Source organism: Boleophthalmus pectinirostris, unplaced genomic scaffold (genome assembly GCF_026225935.1).
Source record: "Boleophthalmus pectinirostris isolate CB_2022bp ecotype Guang Dong unplaced genomic scaffold, ASM2622593v1 HiC_scaffold_7, whole genome shotgun sequence".
Taxonomy (NCBI): Eukaryota; Metazoa; Chordata; class Actinopteri; order Gobiiformes; family Gobiidae; genus Boleophthalmus; species Boleophthalmus pectinirostris.
In genome coordinates this window covers 13229809-13249585 of record NW_026571473.1, presented here as the reverse complement: position 1 = coordinate 13249585, position 19777 = coordinate 13229809, and the positions used below count along the sequence as shown (strand labels likewise).

The 19777-nt window shown below is 38.7% G+C and overlaps 1 protein-coding gene across 2 annotated transcripts in view; it reads left to right on the top strand.

Moving 5' to 3' along the window:
* mylk4b (myosin light chain kinase family, member 4b) overlaps positions 1 to 19777 on the top strand; it is a 46316-nt gene that overhangs the window by 18828 nt on the left and 7711 nt on the right. For both annotated transcript variants that reach the window (XM_055165016.1, XM_055165015.1), the window contains 2 exons: positions 18551 to 18653; positions 19429 to 19774. In XM_055165016.1, coding sequence (XP_055020991.1) covers positions 18551 to 18653; positions 19429 to 19774 — 449 coding nt within the window. The remainder of the gene's footprint in view (positions 1 to 18550; positions 18654 to 19428; positions 19775 to 19777) is intronic.

The following is a 19777-nucleotide window of genomic DNA, read 5'->3' as shown; positions in this document are numbered from 1 at the left end:
AAAACAAAACTCTGCAGCCCAATTAAAAATAATAATAATAATATTTTTATATCCATTCAGATTTTACTCCTCAGAACAGTTCTCCTCAAATTCCACTAGGGAATATGTTTTGGTACTGGGGTCCGGCTCAGTAACCTCTATGACCCCTGAATCGCCACCTGCTCCTGCTTGTTAGCAACACATCTTTATATGACAATACTCTGAAATATGAAATGGAAGAATCCAGAAACATTTAACTTGTTTATTGTTGATCACAACAAACCAGATACATGCATATACTTACCTAAATAAAATAGGACTTAAAATAATATTCATAAAACAATATTCATATTCATTTGTTTTGTGAGAATACTATTACAACATAATAACACATATATAGATTTATTGCATAATTTTAAGTGTTTGGTGTAAAAACATGTAACAGCTCAACTGTCATAAATAGTTGTAATGCTGTGGACTAACAGATTAAACTGGCCACAGGGATCTGATCCTCTGACTGCAATACACACAGTACAAACATGCCTCTATAGGATGTATTACCTGCTCAGGCCAGACAGAGAGCTGTCTGTCACACTTGCTCTCAGTCTAAAAGCAGTCAGAACCCACAGACCTGCAGCTAAACATGATCCCAACCACTACATAAAAAATAATACTCATGTGAAGATTTTTAAAAGTAGTAATGACTATGATCAAAATCTGAAAAAGATTTATTTGCGATTGTCAGAGAAGAAAATTCACAAAGTAGGAATTTGCTTCAGCAATATAGTGCAAAATAAAACAATCTGAATGACTCTTGATAGTAAAAAAAATATATTATATTATGATAAAATAAGGGCATGCATAAAAAACAAACAAATAAATAAATAAACAATACAATTAAAATAATGACAGAATTAAATAAAATCTAACAGCAGTTTTGTTTAAAATGGAGACATAAATGCTACTTCTTTAGCAGTTCCTTTGACAGGTGGTTGTTTGGTCATCTGCGCCTCTGAGAAATCCTGTCATTAAGAGCCCCACTGCCCTCAGTGCAGTCTGAGGTATGGGCCAGTGCAGATATAGTCAGGAGTATATGCTCAAAGTGCTGTGCTCAAAGTTAAAGGATACCATGGTCTCTCTCTGACATGCCACCGGCAGCAAGCCTCTGATTCTGCGTAGAGCACCCACAGTGTGAACTCTACACCACCTGTCCCTCTCTCGTCTCAGAGACAGCATGTCCTCTCCTTTTAGGTCCTAGGGCCAGTGGCAGGAGGAAGTCAGGTGGAAAGTGAATGGTGGGTGGGCACTTGCTCAGTGTTTGTAGTGGGCTGAGTGAGCTTTGAGCAGGAGGCCAGCTGGAGGCACGTTGTCCAGGCTCATGTCAACAAGTGTTTTGACACCATCCAAGACTGTCCCAAGATTAAACTAAATCTACAGAGGACTACACGCTACCACAGGAAGTTTTCCATCATGGAGACCTTCCTTAAGGATAAAGATGTTTGGATATTGGGCAGCGTATGTTTAGTAGCAACTTTTCTGTGGCGGCGGATTTGGAAAATATTCTCAGTGAAGAGAAGAAGGAGGTCATCCACTGACACAGAGGTACTCAAATACTGACCAATGGGGTTGCAGCTTTGCATTGAGTTTGGGGTTGGAAGTACGCTCTCATGTTAAAGTACAGTTAAATAAAGATTGCGCATGGACTGGCATTAAGCCTGCACTAGGCGCTACTACTGTTGGTGTGGAGTTATCAAAGATCTACACTCTGTTTGTCACGTTTCTCTGAGAGCTGCTTCCAACAGTCACTGAGTTGCTAAGTTGTGTATATGCAAGACAATATCACTATGAATATGCAATAGTTATTTCTTTCAAGTTTTTAAATATGATTTTACTGCACATTGCAGAATTATTGCAGCTGAATATACAGCAGTTGTTGGATACAGTACGTGTTCATTAATAGTATTTACTTTAATTGTGCATTTAAGTGGAAGCACAATGAATACTACCAATTTGTCATTCAAACAGTGACCCTTTTCCAAAATGTGTGAGAAGAAGTGATAATATCCTCAAACAGGTGCCATGGCTGTCATACAGTGACATCTAAATAGTACAGCACTTAACACTGTCTGCTACATACACCTGACACGTCTGCTAATAAAGCTCTTCATATGTGCACATCACATAGCAGGCTCTCCTCATAAAGGATACAGTAATGCTGGTTAAAGCTGTTAAACTCTGCGGTGTACACTTCATGTTTTATTAGTATAATCTCTTCTGGGGTAAAGACAGATACAACTCAGCTGTAACTTCATTCTTGGGGCAAATCCACACTTCAGAATTCAAACCCACATGTTATTGAATAGACTGAGAAGAAAAAAAACAGGAGCTGATGTGTGTATGATTTATGACATGAAAATCCCTGCTGGAGTCTAATGATATTTACACAGATAAATGAACAAGCGTGCCTGGCTGTCCCACATGTAAAAGAGCTTTGACTTATCTCTAAACCATTAGCAGGTGCTAATGTGCGTTAGCTCAGTTAATGAGAAGGCCTTCTGTTCCTTCAGATTCTCACACTCATTTTGGCCCAATCAAGAACGCCTGTCAATTTCTTTAACTAAAAAAAAACAGCAAATTTGCTACAATGCACTGTACTTTAACTGTAACTGTATTTGAAATTACCAGAGCATTTCCTTCTTCAGAATGTACTTTAGGCCTGTTATGATGATGATTATTATATCGATTTATTGTTCAATAAATCAAAGCTGGATCAATATTTTTGGGGTGCAGTATATATATCGCATGTATGTTTTCTTTGTCCTAGTGGGGATTTTTTTATTCTTTTTTTGTATTAAGATACAATTGGAGCAGTTGAAGGTCGAACAAGTAACTTCTATGTCTGATTATAGATACAAACTAACTCTTTTTCCAATATTGTACATCTAGAATATGGTTTTGGGGGGGATTATTTTGCTTTAACGTTATTGTGTCAGTGGTAAATTAGTTTCAGAATTATGGTTTATTGTCTATATTTTCTTCAGCAGTATATCTATCTTACTTCAAAATGTGCAAATGTGACAGGCCTATCATCATTTGAACCGACCTCACAGTGGGCACCAGTGTCTCTGCTCTACTTGTAGCTATTATTATGATTAAATACAATACAGTCATGGAAGGTACATAGATTATACTGTGTTTTATTGATTTTAAAGTATTTTTATCTATTAGTGGAACAGATTGAATAGTGTCCTACTCCTGCTTATGATCTTTTACTGTGGTTACATGTTAGACCTGTCATGATACCACATTTTGAAGTACAATATATGGTTAAAAAACACAAACTGCTATAAATAGACAGCTGAATGAAACACTTTAGAAGTTATTTTGTATCTAGAATGAGTCATACAAGTTAAATCTTTATCGTAGTACAAAAAAAAAAAAAAGTTCCTCACAAGTACAAAGAAAAAAATACCACGATAAATACTGACTCTCAGAAATGATTGTTCCATGTAACATACTGTATATTGAATGATAAGTCAGTTTAGTTATTATGGTGACAGGTCTACTACATGGCACAACATTGTTACAGCTCTAGTCCTCACTCATTATATTTGTGTGCAGTGCCCTCTCAGGCTTGCGGTGTGGATCCCAGTGTGGTATGAGGGCTCCATGGGAATGTGCTGTTTTTGCCTGGACTCTTCTGGGCTCTTCACTGGTGTCCCTTTACAGCCATTTGCATAACTCATTACCAGACCAGTGCTGAAAAGTGGTGGTAAACCTTAGACAGGACAGCCACAAACAAAACGTACTGGCACCAGGCCTGCATGATTCTGCTGTTCTGTTCTGATATCTGTAATGGGAATTTGATTAAAGGTCCTGCAAAATTGACTCAGGCAAGCTTTTAGTCATGTTGTAACCTCATCAAAAACATACCTGGAGTTATGTTTTGTGTCATTCCTTTATAAGTCTGTCTACATCTCCAAAGCTCAAAATGCTCTGTTCCACCTTGTGATATCCTTTAGTGGTAGTTTTCAAGTTAAGAGCTACATTTTTACATGAGCTCAGTAAAGATTGGCAATTCCAGGGCTGAAATGATCTAAATGATTCTAATGAAGGTGTCTGGAGTTTAAAAGCACAGCAGAACTTTTCCTTTATTACCACATGACATCACAAGGTGGAGTGTTTTCTGACGGAGAGAATAACTAAATCTGCAGGGTTTGTGTTAAACATGTGTGAATAGAAAAATAAATACAATTCCAGTTATGTTTTTGATGAGAAAACAACATTATAGCATAGAGCATAAAACAACATAATATGGGCCTTTTAAATGTTCTTATGAGCATGTGCAGAGGGGACTGGACTGTGGGGATGGTGTTTCCTGGACAAGCATCAAACAGTTGGGATTTTGATCAATGTAGCTGAGGCATAGTCTTTTGTGTCTCTGAGCTGAGGTGAAGAAGAGTGAGCTTGGCGCGTTTGTTCTTCTGTTGTCTTCATCATTTCAGGTTCTGCAGAGTGCACAGGGACAATGTGGAGAGGATGAGATGTAAATTCTTGGTCCATGTTCTAGGCCTGTCACAATAATTATTTTGAAGGGCGAAATATTGCTATCCGGGCGACGTAAAATTATTAAGGCTCCGGGATTGGATGAGATCCGTCCTGAGTACCTTAAGTCTCTGGATGTTGTGGGGCTGTCTTGGCTGACACGCCTCTTCAACATCGCGTGGCGGTCGGGGACAGTACCTCTGGACTGGCAAACCGGGGTGGTGGTCCCTCTGTATAAGAAGGGGGACCGGAGGGTGTGTTCCAACTATAGGGGGATCACACTCCTCAGCCTTCCCGGTAAGGTCTATGCCAGGGTACTGGAGAGGAGAATCCGGCCGATAGTCGAACCTCAGATCCAGGAAGAGCAGTGTGGTTTTCGTCCTGGCCGTGGAACACTGGACCAGCTCTACACTCTCCATCGGGTGCTCGAGGGTTCATGGGAGTTTGCCCAACCAGTCCACATGTGCTTTGTGGACTTGGAGAAGGCATTCGACCGTGTCCCTCGTGGTGTCCTGTGGGGGGTGCTCTGGGAGTATGGGGTCCGAGGCCCTTTGCTAAGGGCTGTCCGGTCCCTGTATGACCGGAGCAGGAGCTGTGTTCGCATTGCCGGCAGTAAGTCAGACCTGTTCCCGGTGCATGTTGGACTCCGCCAGGGCTGCCCTTTGTCACCGGTTCTGTTCATTGTATTTATGGACAGAATTTCTAGGCGCAGTCAGGGGCCGGAGGGGGTCCGGTTTGGGGACCACAGGATCTCATCTCTGCTGTTTGCGGATGATGTTGTCCTGTTGGCTTCATCGAACCAGGACCTGCAATGTGCACTGGGGCGGTTTGCAGCCGAGTGTGAAGCGGCTGGGATGAAGATCAGCTCTTCTAAGTCTGAGGCCATGGTTCTCGACCGGAAAAAGGTGGCTTGCCCTCTCCGGGTGGATGGGGAGTCTTTGCCTCAAGTGGAGGAGTTCAAGTATCTCGGGGTCTTGTTCACGAGTGAGGGGAGGACGGAACGGGAGATTGACAGGCGGATCGGTGCAGCTTCGGCAGTGATGCGGTCGCTGTATCGGACCGTTGTGGTGAAGATTTACCGGTCAGTCTTCGTTCCTACTCTCACCTATGGTCATGAGCTCTGGGTAGTGACCGAAAGGACGAGATCGCGGATACAAGCGCTCGAAATGAGTTTCCTCCGCAGGGTGGCTGGGCGCTCCCTTAGAGATAGGGTGAGGAGCTCAGTCACACGGGAGGAGCTCGGAGTAGAGCCGCTGCTCCTCCACATCGAGAGGAGCCAGTTGAGGTGGCTCGGGCATCTGTTCCGGATGCCTCCTGGGCGCCTCCCTCGGGAGGTGTTCTGGGCATGTCCCACCGGGAGGAGGCCCCGGGGAAGACCCAGGACACGCTGGAGGGACTATGTCTCTCGGCTGGCCTGGGAACGCCTCGGGGTCCCCCCGGAGGAGCTGGAGGACGTGTCTGGGGTGAAGGAAGTCTGGGAGTCCCTGCTTAGGCTGCTGCCCCCGCGACCCGGCCCCGGATAAGCGGACGAAAATGGATGGATGGATAGATGGATATATTGCTAAAGTAAATCTAGATGATAAATGATAACATTGAAAAATCAGATTTATTCAGCAAAAAATACTTTAAAGATGCACTGTGTAACTTTTCTGGCAGCGAGTCCATCAACCGCTTTGTCTGAAATGTTTCACAATATGGTATTAAACCTTCATGGAGATCAGATTAGGCCACCATACAGGTCAGATCTGTGGAAGGACAACTCCGCGGACAGTCAAAATGTTTTTTTTTTTTTTTTTTTTTTTTTTTTATTTTATATTTTTGAGTCATAAAACCACCTGTAATTGAATAAATGTAATATAGAGCTGTTTAATGTCATATTGTGTAACATTCTAGACAGAGCAATGACATATTCATAGAAACAAGCAGATGATGGACCCCCATAAAAAGGGAAATTATTTGGACACAGTGGCTCACACATCACAGTATATTATAATAACAGAAAAAACACAAATATAAATAATAAATTCAAAATAAGTTGCAAAAATAGCAAGAGACTGGTGTCAAATAAAGCAGAATTATATAAATGTTTATCTACTAAGAAAAATAAAGTTTAGAAATATAGTAACACAAATATATCTCAGCTATATACATGGGTCGTAAGGAAAAACAGTGCAAAGATGATATAACGATTGACAGGACATAGGGTCTGTAATAATTATCATGACAGGACTACCATGTTTTTGACTGGAAAATAGTGGACTGCTCTCTCCAGTTTGGTCTGAAGTGACAGTTGAGAAAGACTGAGTGTGTGAGTGACAGGAGGAGAGGTTAAGCTTCTGCTATCATGTGGTAGATCTAGGTTACACTTTGGGATCCTCTGGTGGACTTGGAGCTCAGGCCTGGGGATATCTTAAAAGTCCTATAATTGAAGCAGTTCTTGAAATGTCCAGGAATAAGATATTATTATACAGCATAGAGCATGTGAAACTGGTAGTGAGTGCTTTGCAATCAGTTAAAATAGTTTTATTGGTTAAGACATTTTCCCTAAGACAGCAACCCAATTAATCCACTCAAGCAAAGATAAACTAAAATGAATCCATTCATTCATAAATAAAATAAAAGTGAAATAATACAGAGACAAAACTAATGAACACATGAGCAGTGGAAGAAGCATGAGAAAGACATGGAAAGCAAATATAATTCCCTGTAAATATTCTTTATTGGTTACAGAGGGATCAGGAATGTTCTAGTGAGCACTGCTGAAATCAGGAAGTGCAAGGAGAATGACTTCTACATAGAAATAAGCACGATCAGGTTTCTGCAAGAGGAGAGGAAGGACTGATCAGAGGAGAGCCTGGGATCACCCTGATGCTTCAGAAAGACCTGGAACTAGAACATGAGACCACATTTTAACATTATATTTGGAGGTCACATGACGGTTGTGACGTAAATTAGGTGAAAATGTCATGTTAATAGCATCTTTAGAAAGAAGAAAATACTGAGAATAACCATGAAGTGTCCAGTACAAGTTTCAGACACTGCAAATTGAAATTGTGATTTAATGTCCACAGATTTTCACTAGACCCATTCTAATTATTTCAGTTCTATGTCATCTTTGATTTTAGAAGCTATTGTTTTTGGCCTAATTTAAACACACTCCTTAGTGCACTAGCAAAGAAGATTTCTGTGACATTTTCATACTCACTTTCCAAATATGACCATTATCTGAAGCAGTGAGAATGCTAATACGAGCCTATATTTTTATGTTGATTGAAGTTCAGTTTGTATTCATGATACTGTTTTTTCACACAAACTAAATCTGCATTGCATTTATGAATAGAAATACAGATATGGATGCTTTGGCTTTAAGCATCTTTGAGAGTGACATAAGTAACATACCGTAACTATCAATCAAATCGAATATAATTTATTGTCTCAGAGGGAAATCTATACATTAAGTGTTGCAGACCACACATTTCACAAAAAGGACAATACACACATGTTAAATAAAATGTTAAAAATACCTGTGTTTAGCCATAAATAATACAAACACATAGTAACCCTTAGCATAAAAATAGAGTAATGTGCAGGTTAGTTAGATGTTTGTTATATCTAACTATCGATACCAGTGTAAAGTTTGAAAATTAGGGATGAAGAGTAAGACAAAAAATGTTTCCCTTTATATTGATAAATTGTGTTTTCAATAAAATTTTATTTTGGTAATTTAAAAGAAATACATTTTCTTTTTAAAATGTTAATATCAATTTCCTGATAATTGATAACTGTCATATTTCTCACTTCTGTTCCAAACCAAATGCATTTGCTGACAGAGCAGTGGCTGTAGACTTTTTCAAAGATCCAAGATAATCTTCTGTGATTAAAGTCAACATTTCTTTCTTTATAACAACTTATTTCAGAACTTCCATGTTATGCACAATATAACGTACCTTAACTGTTTTTAAGCAACGGTAATTCAATGCTTGTTGTAACATGTGTTTAAGCAACCTCAGAAGAAGTGAGTGATAGAGTGACATGATTCTTGAAGTACTCTCACAAATATCGCTGACCACCACATGGGTGAGTCAATTGTCCCCTCTAGTGGTCACAGGACAAAACAACATTTAAGAACTAGGAAATCCAAGTTCATTGACCTACACTGCACAAGAACTCCTTACACAACCTCAGGATGGTATCACAACCAAATTCACAATTATTTGGATGAAAGATGAATTTGTTTCCGAACCCCGCTTTGAGATAAGATAAGATAAGATAAGATATGCCGTTTTTAGTCCCACAGTGGGGAAATTGCAGTGTTGCAACGTGCAATTTCAGAACAGCAGGAAAAGGTAACACAGATAATAAATAATGGCTTAAAAATAATAAAAAAATAGACTTAAAAATAATTGCACATGGATATAACTGACTGGCACATGTTCAGTGTTAACAGTGTTTGTTGTAAAGTCTGACAGCAGCAGGAAGGAAAGACCTGCGAAAACCTCCTTCACACAGCGAGGGTGAGAACCACTACCATATGATGACCACCACAAACTACAGTAAAAGTGGGTTACATTAATATTTATTCATCTAATGGGACACTGCATATTAATGAATATGTAATGTAAATATGTGTGAACTATCTTAATTACATTTACAGACTTAGTCCAAGCAATATGAGGCTACAAAAGGAATTGCCCTATGAACATGATTGTATTACATACGTATAATATATAATGAAAAAGTGACACTAAATTGGTGGGATACAGTTTCAGCGCTGTCCAGGACAACTATAAAAGGGACAGGGAGTCCGATACATTCATCTTTTGTAAAAAATCATTTTGACACTTAGGATCATTAGTAAAGTATTATATGACATGTGATTTATTAGTTGATATGGTTCTGAAGTTCCAGCTATTCTGACGTCTTGATGTTATTTTTACGTTATGACACAAACACATATTCATTGGTTTCAGTTTCTTGTTTATAGGTGCCATTTTGAGTACTTTTCACTATTCAGAAGACAGAATATCTAGTTTTGATTTGTTAATTACTTTGACATCAGCGCTAATTCGCCATCTCTCTGAAACCCATGGATATCGCCTATCTGGTGTTTAAATGATATTAGCTCATCGAGATACTGCATGTGAGTGTTTGGGGCTCTGGGATTAACTGTAATTCTCTAGGTTCAAAGGTCAGCAGTGATGTGGACTCTTCTTTCAAACACCAGCAGGATGCCCAGTTGTCTCCACATTACGTAACACTGACAGCAAACTCATAAGAAGTGAGACTGTGAGGAGGTCTATTTTGGGTTCACATACATGTATACCTTATGTAACATATTTACAAGCAAAGCACACAGCCCAAATAAAACAAGGGCCCTCTCTCCATTAAAGGCCTTTTACTTCAGGCTGGAGGTCATGGAGGAGTGCACAGTGAGCCTTATCATAGAGACTGAGCTGTGAAAGAACAGTCTGTCATCAGTCTGAGGTGAGAGAATGGCTCTGATAAAGAAAAAGCAGCCACAGACTAGTATGTTACCTCTACTATTGTCAGGTTAGCATTAAGGGACCACTGTATAATTATGTAGCATGCATATCCTGTTCATCTTCATGGAGATGTAATTGCTTTGCTTTGTTCCGTAGTGTATCATTAAAGGTCCTATAATTGGCAGGTATTAGTCTTGTGATATAATTCTGTTAAGTAATTAAAAACAGGTTTTGTTTCATTCACAAATGTTTGAGCAACCGTTTATAATTAGTCTATGTACTGTTGTAGTTTTCAAGTTAGTTTAGTTTAGTAGAGAGTGGCAATTTCAGGACTGAAATTATCTACATGATTCTAGTAAAGGTGTATTGAGTTTAAAAACAGTGCGTTTTCTGTTTGAGAAAAGAATTTAGCGTATATATGCACGGTTTGTGTGTTAAACATGTGTAAATTAAACAAAACAAAACTCCAGGTATGTTTTTGATTATATAAACAATATTACAACATAGATCAGAAAATCTTACCTATTACCGCAGAGAAAAGTGCCATTCACAGTACGTTTTTTTGATCAATTTAAAAAAATGTAACTGAATTTACGAATGACAGATAAGTTGTACATTCACCATCACTAAACCTGGGACTTTACCAGATCTACACTCGAAATGAAACCTGGACTGTATCAGGACCAAAATAGAAAGTAATGCTATGCTATTGAATGAGAATTTAAACTACACATTTTTTGTTGTTGTTGTTAACTCATCTTACAGTGAAGCAAGCACTTATGTCACTGACTTAGACTTAGACTTTGATGAACTTTATTGATCCACAAGGGAAATTATTTGTACACAGTAGCTCACAAATCACAATATAGTATAATAACAAACAGCAAAAATGTGTTGTATGTTTTGTGTCTAAACTCAATCAGATATTTGAATAGTTCAGTTGTGTTCATGGTAATATTATTCATGATGTAAAGTGCACCCTTTCACCCCTGTTTAAAAATGCTCAGACAGAATAGTTCTCTTTTATTTGTCTGTGTAGCTTATATATTTTTAGCATTGACATAGCTTTCCTTGTTGTCATCCTGGCTTCTATTGTACACACAGACCCAGGGAATGCACTATTTTTGGGCTTTGAGCAGCAGAGGCCTGAGGGCAGTCACCAGGATGGCATGGTGTCTCCTTCATAGGGATGCCATTTCGGGGGAAGCCCTGGATGTATCCGGGGCCCTAACTCTGCCACTGGCCATAGTGGTGCAGGGAGATGCTTGGATGTCTGGCAGTAAATTTATACACTGTTAAATTTTAGTATCAGCAGCTGTAATATCGTAGTATCAAATGAAGTAAGTGCGAATTCAAAGCTTTCAGCATATTGTAAAAATGCAGTTACAAGTAGCACATGCAAGTGCAGTAGCAAATAGTGAATGGCCATTTCTCTCATAAAGATTGATTTTAAGGTCCTATATTATTATATTATATTATTCACAGATGTTTGAGTAATCCTTTATTATTAGTCTTTTTACGTGACAAAAGCTCAAAATACTCAAAATTATGAATAATACAAAATAATGTTCCACATTGTAACTTTTCAAGTTAACAGCTACCTTTTGCCTTTTCCAGAGCTGAATCATCCAAAAGATTCAAATGAAGGTATATGGAGTTTAAAACACAGTGAAGCACTTCCTGTATTACCACATGACATCACAAGGTGGAACAGAGTGTTTTCATTTTGAGAGAAGAACTCAGCCTAAATATGCAAGATCTGTGTGTTTAACATGTAACTCCAGGTGTGTTTTTTGTGAGGAAACAACATTATAACATAAATCAGAAAATAGCATAATATGGGCCCTCTAATTGGAAAAAAAATGTAGGCTACAGTTAACTAACACTATCAATAGTAGTAACAATATATAACACAATTTGTTAACTGTAAACACTAAATGTAACTTTAGTGGTGAAGGGTCAACAACATGCTTGTCTTCACAGAGCTGCTATTGCATTGCCTGGAAAATTCTGGAATTAGGTGTTTTTAATCTCAAATATACCCTGAAAAACATGTATTCTTACTGTAAGCGGACTCGCCTCTCCATAGATATTGTTGAATGGGATCCTCCACATACATACACTTGCAATTGTTAAATAAATGTGCCCCTACCTGTGTCCATGGGAATAGATACATTTAACTCTGTACTGTGGAACATTTCGGTAAAGCAATTATATATAGAAAAGTTACATAATGCAGCTTTAAAATAAGAAGCAGACAAAAAAATGGAGAAAGGGACAATTATTATTTGAATTATTTAGTTTATAGATATGATATGCTCTAGTGTAAGTATGTTTTAAAAGCGTACATGGTTGTGCTCGCCAATGAAAACCCTATTTGGAAAACAGACTTCACAATGAAAGGCACCTCACCAGTTGGCCAGTTAACCTCATTGCCACCAGCTTTACTACAACTGTTACCATTCATTTAGACTGAGTCATTGTTTATTTCTATCTCTTGCTCCACTTTACAGTAGAGGATGCTATGACATGAATTTATCTCACTGTCTGTTCATGATTCCCTTTTGTGCCTATGTTACTTGGTCCATTGGTGCAGACAATAGATTATAAGATCCCAGAATAAGTATTATGGTCTGTCTATGTCATCTGCTGAGTAACTCTATCTCTGAGTAACCGTGTAGGATTCACAGGCTGCGTCACTGCCCCTAACACTGTTTCAATATGGCACTGGCTCTGGTTTTAACAGTTACCCTTGCTAAGACTGGCAGGGTACAGTTAAACCCCGAACTGCCCCCAAGACCAGCAGTCAGCCAATCAGTGAGCGCGTTACTCCTCAGTGGTTCCTAATGTACTTGTGCAGTAGATATTAACTGAAATGTCTCACTGCTGTTAAATGTGGTAATGAGATTAGCTGTTCCTGTTTCCTTTTATTAACTTTTGTGCTGTTGGAAATACATTTTTTAATTAGACGTTATGCTGCTTTTAGATTTTGTAGAGCTGTCTTCTTGTTTGTTTAGTATTTTCTGATAATGCTTTGCCTTGAATATTCCACAGTATGGCATTAAACATATCTATTTTCCATGTATTTTATCACAACATTTTTATTGCACAAAAAGGCTTGAAATAGTATGCCACAACTCCTCAGATCTGATCTGTAAATTGCCCTGCTGGCGTGGCTTGCTTATCTCCAGGAGTTATGTATAGTGCGCCATTCTAGATCTTCATGGAGACAAGCTAGTGGTCAGAATGGTTTCATATTGAACCTTTAACAGTTGTAAGAAAAACAATCAACACGCAATATATTAATTATTGCAAATCGTAGTTTTGTGTTTTTATTGTAAAGTAGTATAAAGTTTAAAAAAAAGATAAATAACTTTACACCATTAAAAATCTTAATAAAAAAGTGACAGACATAAAACTGAAATTTCTTTTAAATAATAATAATAATAATAATAATATATCTACAACTTTGATTTTTTGACATCCCTAATTGTTCAAAGAATGAGTTAAGCTGTTCAGTGAGTTTGCTTCTATAGTTTATAGATGCACTACGCAACTTTTTCTGGTGGAAGGTTTGCTCCTGCTTGTCTCCATGGAGATGTTATTGCTTTCCCCTTTACTGTGGAATATTCTAGACAAAGCAATAACATTTCCATGTGCAAGTGCCTGACCCTCCACTAGAAATGTTACGCAGTGCACCTTTAAAGCCGTGTGCTGCTGCTGCTGGTGAAGGTCTGTAGCTGCTGGACTCTGGTCTTTGCAGTGACAGCTGACAGGCCTGGTCCAGAGCAGGGCCGGGACACAGGGAGGGTCAGGTTTTTCCGGTGCTGACAGACGAATGCGAGCTTGAAGGCGCCAGAGCAGTAACACCCCTCCTCCTCAGATACCACTGCACCAGGGCCTTTAGCCGTCTGTGTGTGCCCAGACACGTCCCAGACAGAAACAATCACCAAATGCACTAGGAAATCATATATGTTGTAAGTGAGGCTTGTGAGGCCAGCTTGACCAACTTGACCCTAAAGCAGCATTGATGTTTGTTTAAAGGGCCCATTTTACGCTGTTTTCTGATCTGTGTTATAATGCTGCTTCCACATCAAAAACATACAAATTCTGCATATTTAGACTGTGTTTTTCTTGCAAACAAAAACACTCTGTTCCATCTTGTGATGTTATCTGGTAATACAGAAAGTACTCCACTGTGTTTTTAAACTCCATATACCTTCACTTGAAACATTTGGATAATTTCAGCCTTGGAATTGCCAATCTCTACTGAACTAAAGGTAAAAGGTAGCTGTTAACTTCAAACTACCGTTACATGACATCACAAGGTGGATGTCATGTAACGGTAGTGAAAGTTTTTTTTTTTTTCTTTTTTCTTCCTGGTTGAACATGGAGAGCAGATGTGACATATATACAGCTAATTCAATAATTTACCTTTATTTTGTTAAATGAATTGAGTTTAAGCTGTCAGGAAATGTGTTTTAAACATTTCTTCACAAACTGCCACTTGACTGATCCCATCATCACCTTGTGATGTCAAGAAGTGTTATTTTTCAAGTTAACAGCTACCTTTTACCCTTAGTTCAGTAGAGATTGGCAATTCCAGGACTGAACTGATCCAAATGAGTCTAGTGAAGGTGTATGGAATTTAAAACACAGTGTAATACTTCCTGTGACATCATAAGGTGAAAGTGAATGTTTTCTAATTGACTCCAAGTATGTTTTTATTTGCGGAAACCACATCTTAACATAGATCAAAAAATATCATAAGATAGGCCCTTTAAACATATCCTCAACCATGATTTTAAGCTGTGAGTTTCATGTAGTAAACATTTTGTGCCTGAATATTTTAGCACATAATGTCCAGCTATTTTCACCTCCGTCTAACTATGTAACTGACACCCAGTGCTGGGAATCTGTGTCAATTGTGAAATGCTCTGAATGTCTGCGTATTTGTTTATGAGAAAGACATGACATTTGACATGGTTTAGAAATGACCACAGTGGCCCTTGTCTTTAACATCGCTCCAATGCTTTATGTTGGTCACGGCCTGGGACATAAAACCACCTGTCATCCTCTACCGCAAAACAATTAAAGTTACTCGTGTCAAATATAATGTGCACACTTAATCACACATTCACAGTATAGACCCATTAATCAAGTACTCTTTGTGTAACTTTTACTTTTCTTTTTGAGTGTCTCATTTTCTGGCTTAGGTGTGATTGTTTTGTGTTTTATGTGTTTGTGTTAGTTTTTATAGCGTCATATTTCAAACTGACATTATTGGCATTCTAACACCTGCTGTAGAGCTTTCATAGTGTCTCAAATGTCACATAGCGATCCTCTCCAGCATCTCCAGCTAACTCCCATCTATCCCCAACCGCACACTCAAGCCCCACTCTTATCACTGCCACTCACACACTGACGTCCTCTGGGGGCTGCACTTTGAATTGGGGCACAGCTATTTGCTATTCTTAAATCTAAACCGCGCTGTGCTGCAATGAAGGAGAGCGCTTTGTTGTCCTCTGCCTACGGATTGGTCTAGGAAAATGAGTCTTGTTTTGGAACTGGTCAAGCCTACGTGAAGACACCATCATCCATCAAATTAATTTCCTCTAGGGTTTTGCCTTCAAGCAGCTATGAGTTCCAGCTTGATAAACTCTCTGGCAAAGGTGTATGACCCTAACCCTCTGCAGAAATCAGGAGCGAGGAAGCTGTCTCTTAGCGGTTCGGACAAGTCCCAGTCGCCAAGTTCCTCATTGTCATCTTCGACTCCTGTTTTAAATGACCCATTGCGTTGCGTGGAGAGCCGCATGGACTCCTTAAGTTCTCAGATGGAGCGTCTTCTCAGTATGCAGCAAACCGTCCTGGCCAGGTTGGATTGTTTGTCCCAAGATGTGCGTGGTATGGGCAGGGACCTTGCTCTCATGAGGGGCGATGGAGGTAGTGTTGGCAGTCGGCGTAGTTCTGGGGATGAAGCTGCTTATAGAGAACTTCGCGTAGCTGTGGAGACGACTGGAGAGAGGGTGGATGTCCAGGGACGCAGGCTGGAGACGGTGGAGAGGATCGTGGAGGGAACACAGCAGGTCATCAGTTACATCGGGGAGGTGGTGAAGAGCTCCAGGCTAGTGGAGCTTCTCTTTAAACAGCCAGGGAGGAAAGGCAGGAGGAAGGTGAGTGAAGAGAGAGGACTATACGGGGCTGTATGGGATAACATGGTACACTATGGAATACGGACTATAAACGCAATAAACGCAATATACGCAATATACTGCAAAACTATTGTGAAATTATCAATATTTCAATATTGAGTCAGTATCACAATTCAGTATCACAAGAAAATAAATATATATGGCTACAACATAAGTTTCCCCATTGTACATACATTTTTGTGTTTTTGAAAGAAAAATGGACAATTGACAAGGAAGATTGTATTCATGATTCTTCTTATCAGGTCCTACATTAGACTTTGGTTGATCTTTGTTTAGTTTTTACTTTTACACACTCTTGACTAGTAAATGTATCACAGTACAAGGTAGTACTTCTCCTAGGATGGGACATGGAGTATGCATCCTGAAGTAACAGATAAATAAAATATATGCAGACAAATAAGTGTTAACTTAACTAAAAATTAAATGTTGACCCTAAAGAAGTATATTGTATAACAGCTATAACCTAAATATGTTATGATAAAGGTATACTGAACTTATTTTTCTCCTTTTTTTGTGGAGGATGAACCAACTGCTTGTCTCCATGGAGATGGTAATTCTTTAATTGTTTCACAATATAAAATTGATTTATACACCATTTATTTAAATGAGGGTGATTGTATTTTAGTTTTGGATCAACATTTCTGTTTATTTATTATTAATTATTAAACATAGGATTAGAGTGGATTGTTTCTGATGGTAAATACTGTATCAGATATGTTGTGCATCTATCTTATGTTAAAATCTGTCATGGTGTTTGTTAGTTCCATCCTGATTTCCCTTTTGTGAATTTCAATCACCGACTGAGATTTAGGGCTACATTTCCTCATGAATTTTGGATAATTTTCAAATCCACATTTTGAATGTACTGTCCACTCACGTTTCCATTCTGAGGTCTTTTTTAACCTGGAAGTGTTCCTCCAATAATCGCAGGCATGAGCTTTGGATATGAGAGCGTTACTGTTTATAAGCTGTGCTCTCAGCATAGTGTCAGGTCTTATTGCATTGTGTACATTGCAGTAAAAGCAATATGAGCTTTACTAAAGGTTGCTCTATCATCTTTATCCAGAGTCTGTTTCCACATGCAATCTCTTTAAAGGTGCACTATGGAACTTTTATATTGATCCACCATGTACTTGTCTCCATGGAGATTTTATTGTTTTGCCTGGAATGACTCGCATTACATGTATCTGGAGACTAACAAATTAAGCCACTAGGTCAAGTTGCAGGTCAGATCTGTGGAGAGACAAGCCTGCTCACAGTAAGAATACAAGGTCTTTCAAGGTTTTTGAACAATAAACACCTGTAATGAAGAAATGTAAGAAAGATATGCTATACTGTGGAACTTATAGGCAAAGCAATAACATCTCCATGAAGAAAAGCAGGTGACAAACCATTAACCACTCACCAGAAAAGTTACATAATGCCCCTTTAAAATAACACATTTAAGCAAATGCATGTATAAGTTAGGTTTATCTTCTAAACTTTTTGCCCCCATGTTGTTGTGTCTTTCCTTGGGGTATTATTAGTTCCTTGTACACCAGGTTCATTCTCTGCAATGTTAAGTAGTTTTCCTTCTCACTGTCTGGTCGTGGGGTTAGGGGGTGTGTTTGATTGGACTCAGACTGGTTATCTTATCACAAAAGTCTCTATCAGCTCAGACTGGGACAGTAGCTGCACATGTTCTGGCTCTGGAGAAGTGATGGTCTCCTGTCCTTATATGAAAACACTGTTCTCGACACTTTGTGAATGCTTGACAACGTGTAGTGTTGTATGTAGTGTGGGATCTATTTTTGTCTCACCTGCGTCTGATGTTCTACAGACTTTCCATGGAAATACAGTTGGCTACTGTTCAGGCTTCATAGTTAAATCTATTCTTCATCACACACACCTCTTAAAGATGCACTATATAACTTTTTGGTTGTGGATCTGCCACTTGCATCTCTGTGGAGACGTTATACTTTTTCTAGAATGTTCGACAGTGTAGCATTAAAGTTCATACATTTAATCAAAAAGATGTGTTTTAATTACTAAAGTAAGACTTTCAAACATTGAAATGTGCCTAAAAAGAAGGTATGGTTTAAGGAAATGTTATATATATATATATATATATATATATATATATATATATATATATATATATATATATATATATATATATATACCTTTGCCATGTCATTGTTTTTATTTATATTCTAAAGTGAGGTTTTCACATTGGACAAGAAAGCACCTTATCTTATGTTGGAAATATATTATGTAAAGCTGCGACCATGATTGAATCACCTCGGTCTCAACGTTTAGTAAAATTAACTGATTGGCTTTCTGTTTGTGCAGGTAAAAGACGCCAAGTCAAAAGATGAAAAAGACAAAGATAAAGCCAAAGGAAACCTGAAGGGCGTAAAGATCCAGAAGAAGAGGAAGACTCATGATGGATCAGGTACTCTGTCATTAAGAGACTTACAATTTGTGAACCATGTGAGCAATGTGCTTGTGTGCAGATTAATGCTCCATGAAATGTAATTAAACATTATGTCAAACATGATATTGCATTTATATCACATACTTTCTTTCTTTGTGCTTGCTTGACTCTCCACAGATCTGACCTGTAACTTGGCCTGATCATATCACCTGCTTGTCATCATAGAGATGCACACAGTTATCGTAAATGTAGCGGACATCTTAACCTACTTATTGACTCTTAAGCTGTGATGGAATGTGTTCATGTGATGATGAACAAAATTTCCACTGTGGTGAACCATGAAGTTTAAGATAAAGTTAGATTAGATACATTATATAGAAGGTTTCCATACTGTGAGTATTAAGTATTAAAATCTCCATGGAGACAAGCAGTTGGTGGAAATATTACATAGTGCGAATTTAACTAATGCTTTGTTTTATAATGACACAGAACACAAATTTTCTATCCGTTATGGCTAGTTTTATTCCACCTTTTGTGCTTGTGTCTGCTATATAGTTATAATCGATGAGAACTGTGGATCATTATCTTATAACCTGGAAACTTTAAATCACAATATAGATCTAAAACTTAGCTCTGCCATTACAAAAAATAAAATTGGACAATGATGTATTTACAGACCTGTGGGGTCTGGTTTGCATAACAGGCCTTCTTTACCTGCCATTTGCATCCATCCTCTGTCTTTGGCGTACTTTTCCAGACCGTATTCACCAACTGTATGTTCTTCTTTCTATAGAATCCCCAACTTCGAATGAGCCAGTTCTACAAGAAAAAGTGGAGGAGCTGAATCGTCAGAACACTGAGCTGTCTGTTTGTGAAAGCCAAAGAGAAGAAGAAGGGAAGCCCACAGAACTGATCCTCACTGCTCCAGACCTGCCCTCCACCTGCTCAGGAGAGACACAGAAGAGTGAAAGAGAAAAAGAGGAAGAGGAGGATGTGTTTGAAGACTCGGAGTGTGAGGAAGATAAACCCAAAACAGAGACGGTTCACACTGAGGAGGATCAAGCAGCAAAGGATGACGAGAAAGCTGTCGAAGACATTCCAGCTCAGATCTGTAACACCGCGCTAGGGTCCCAAGAAAGGTG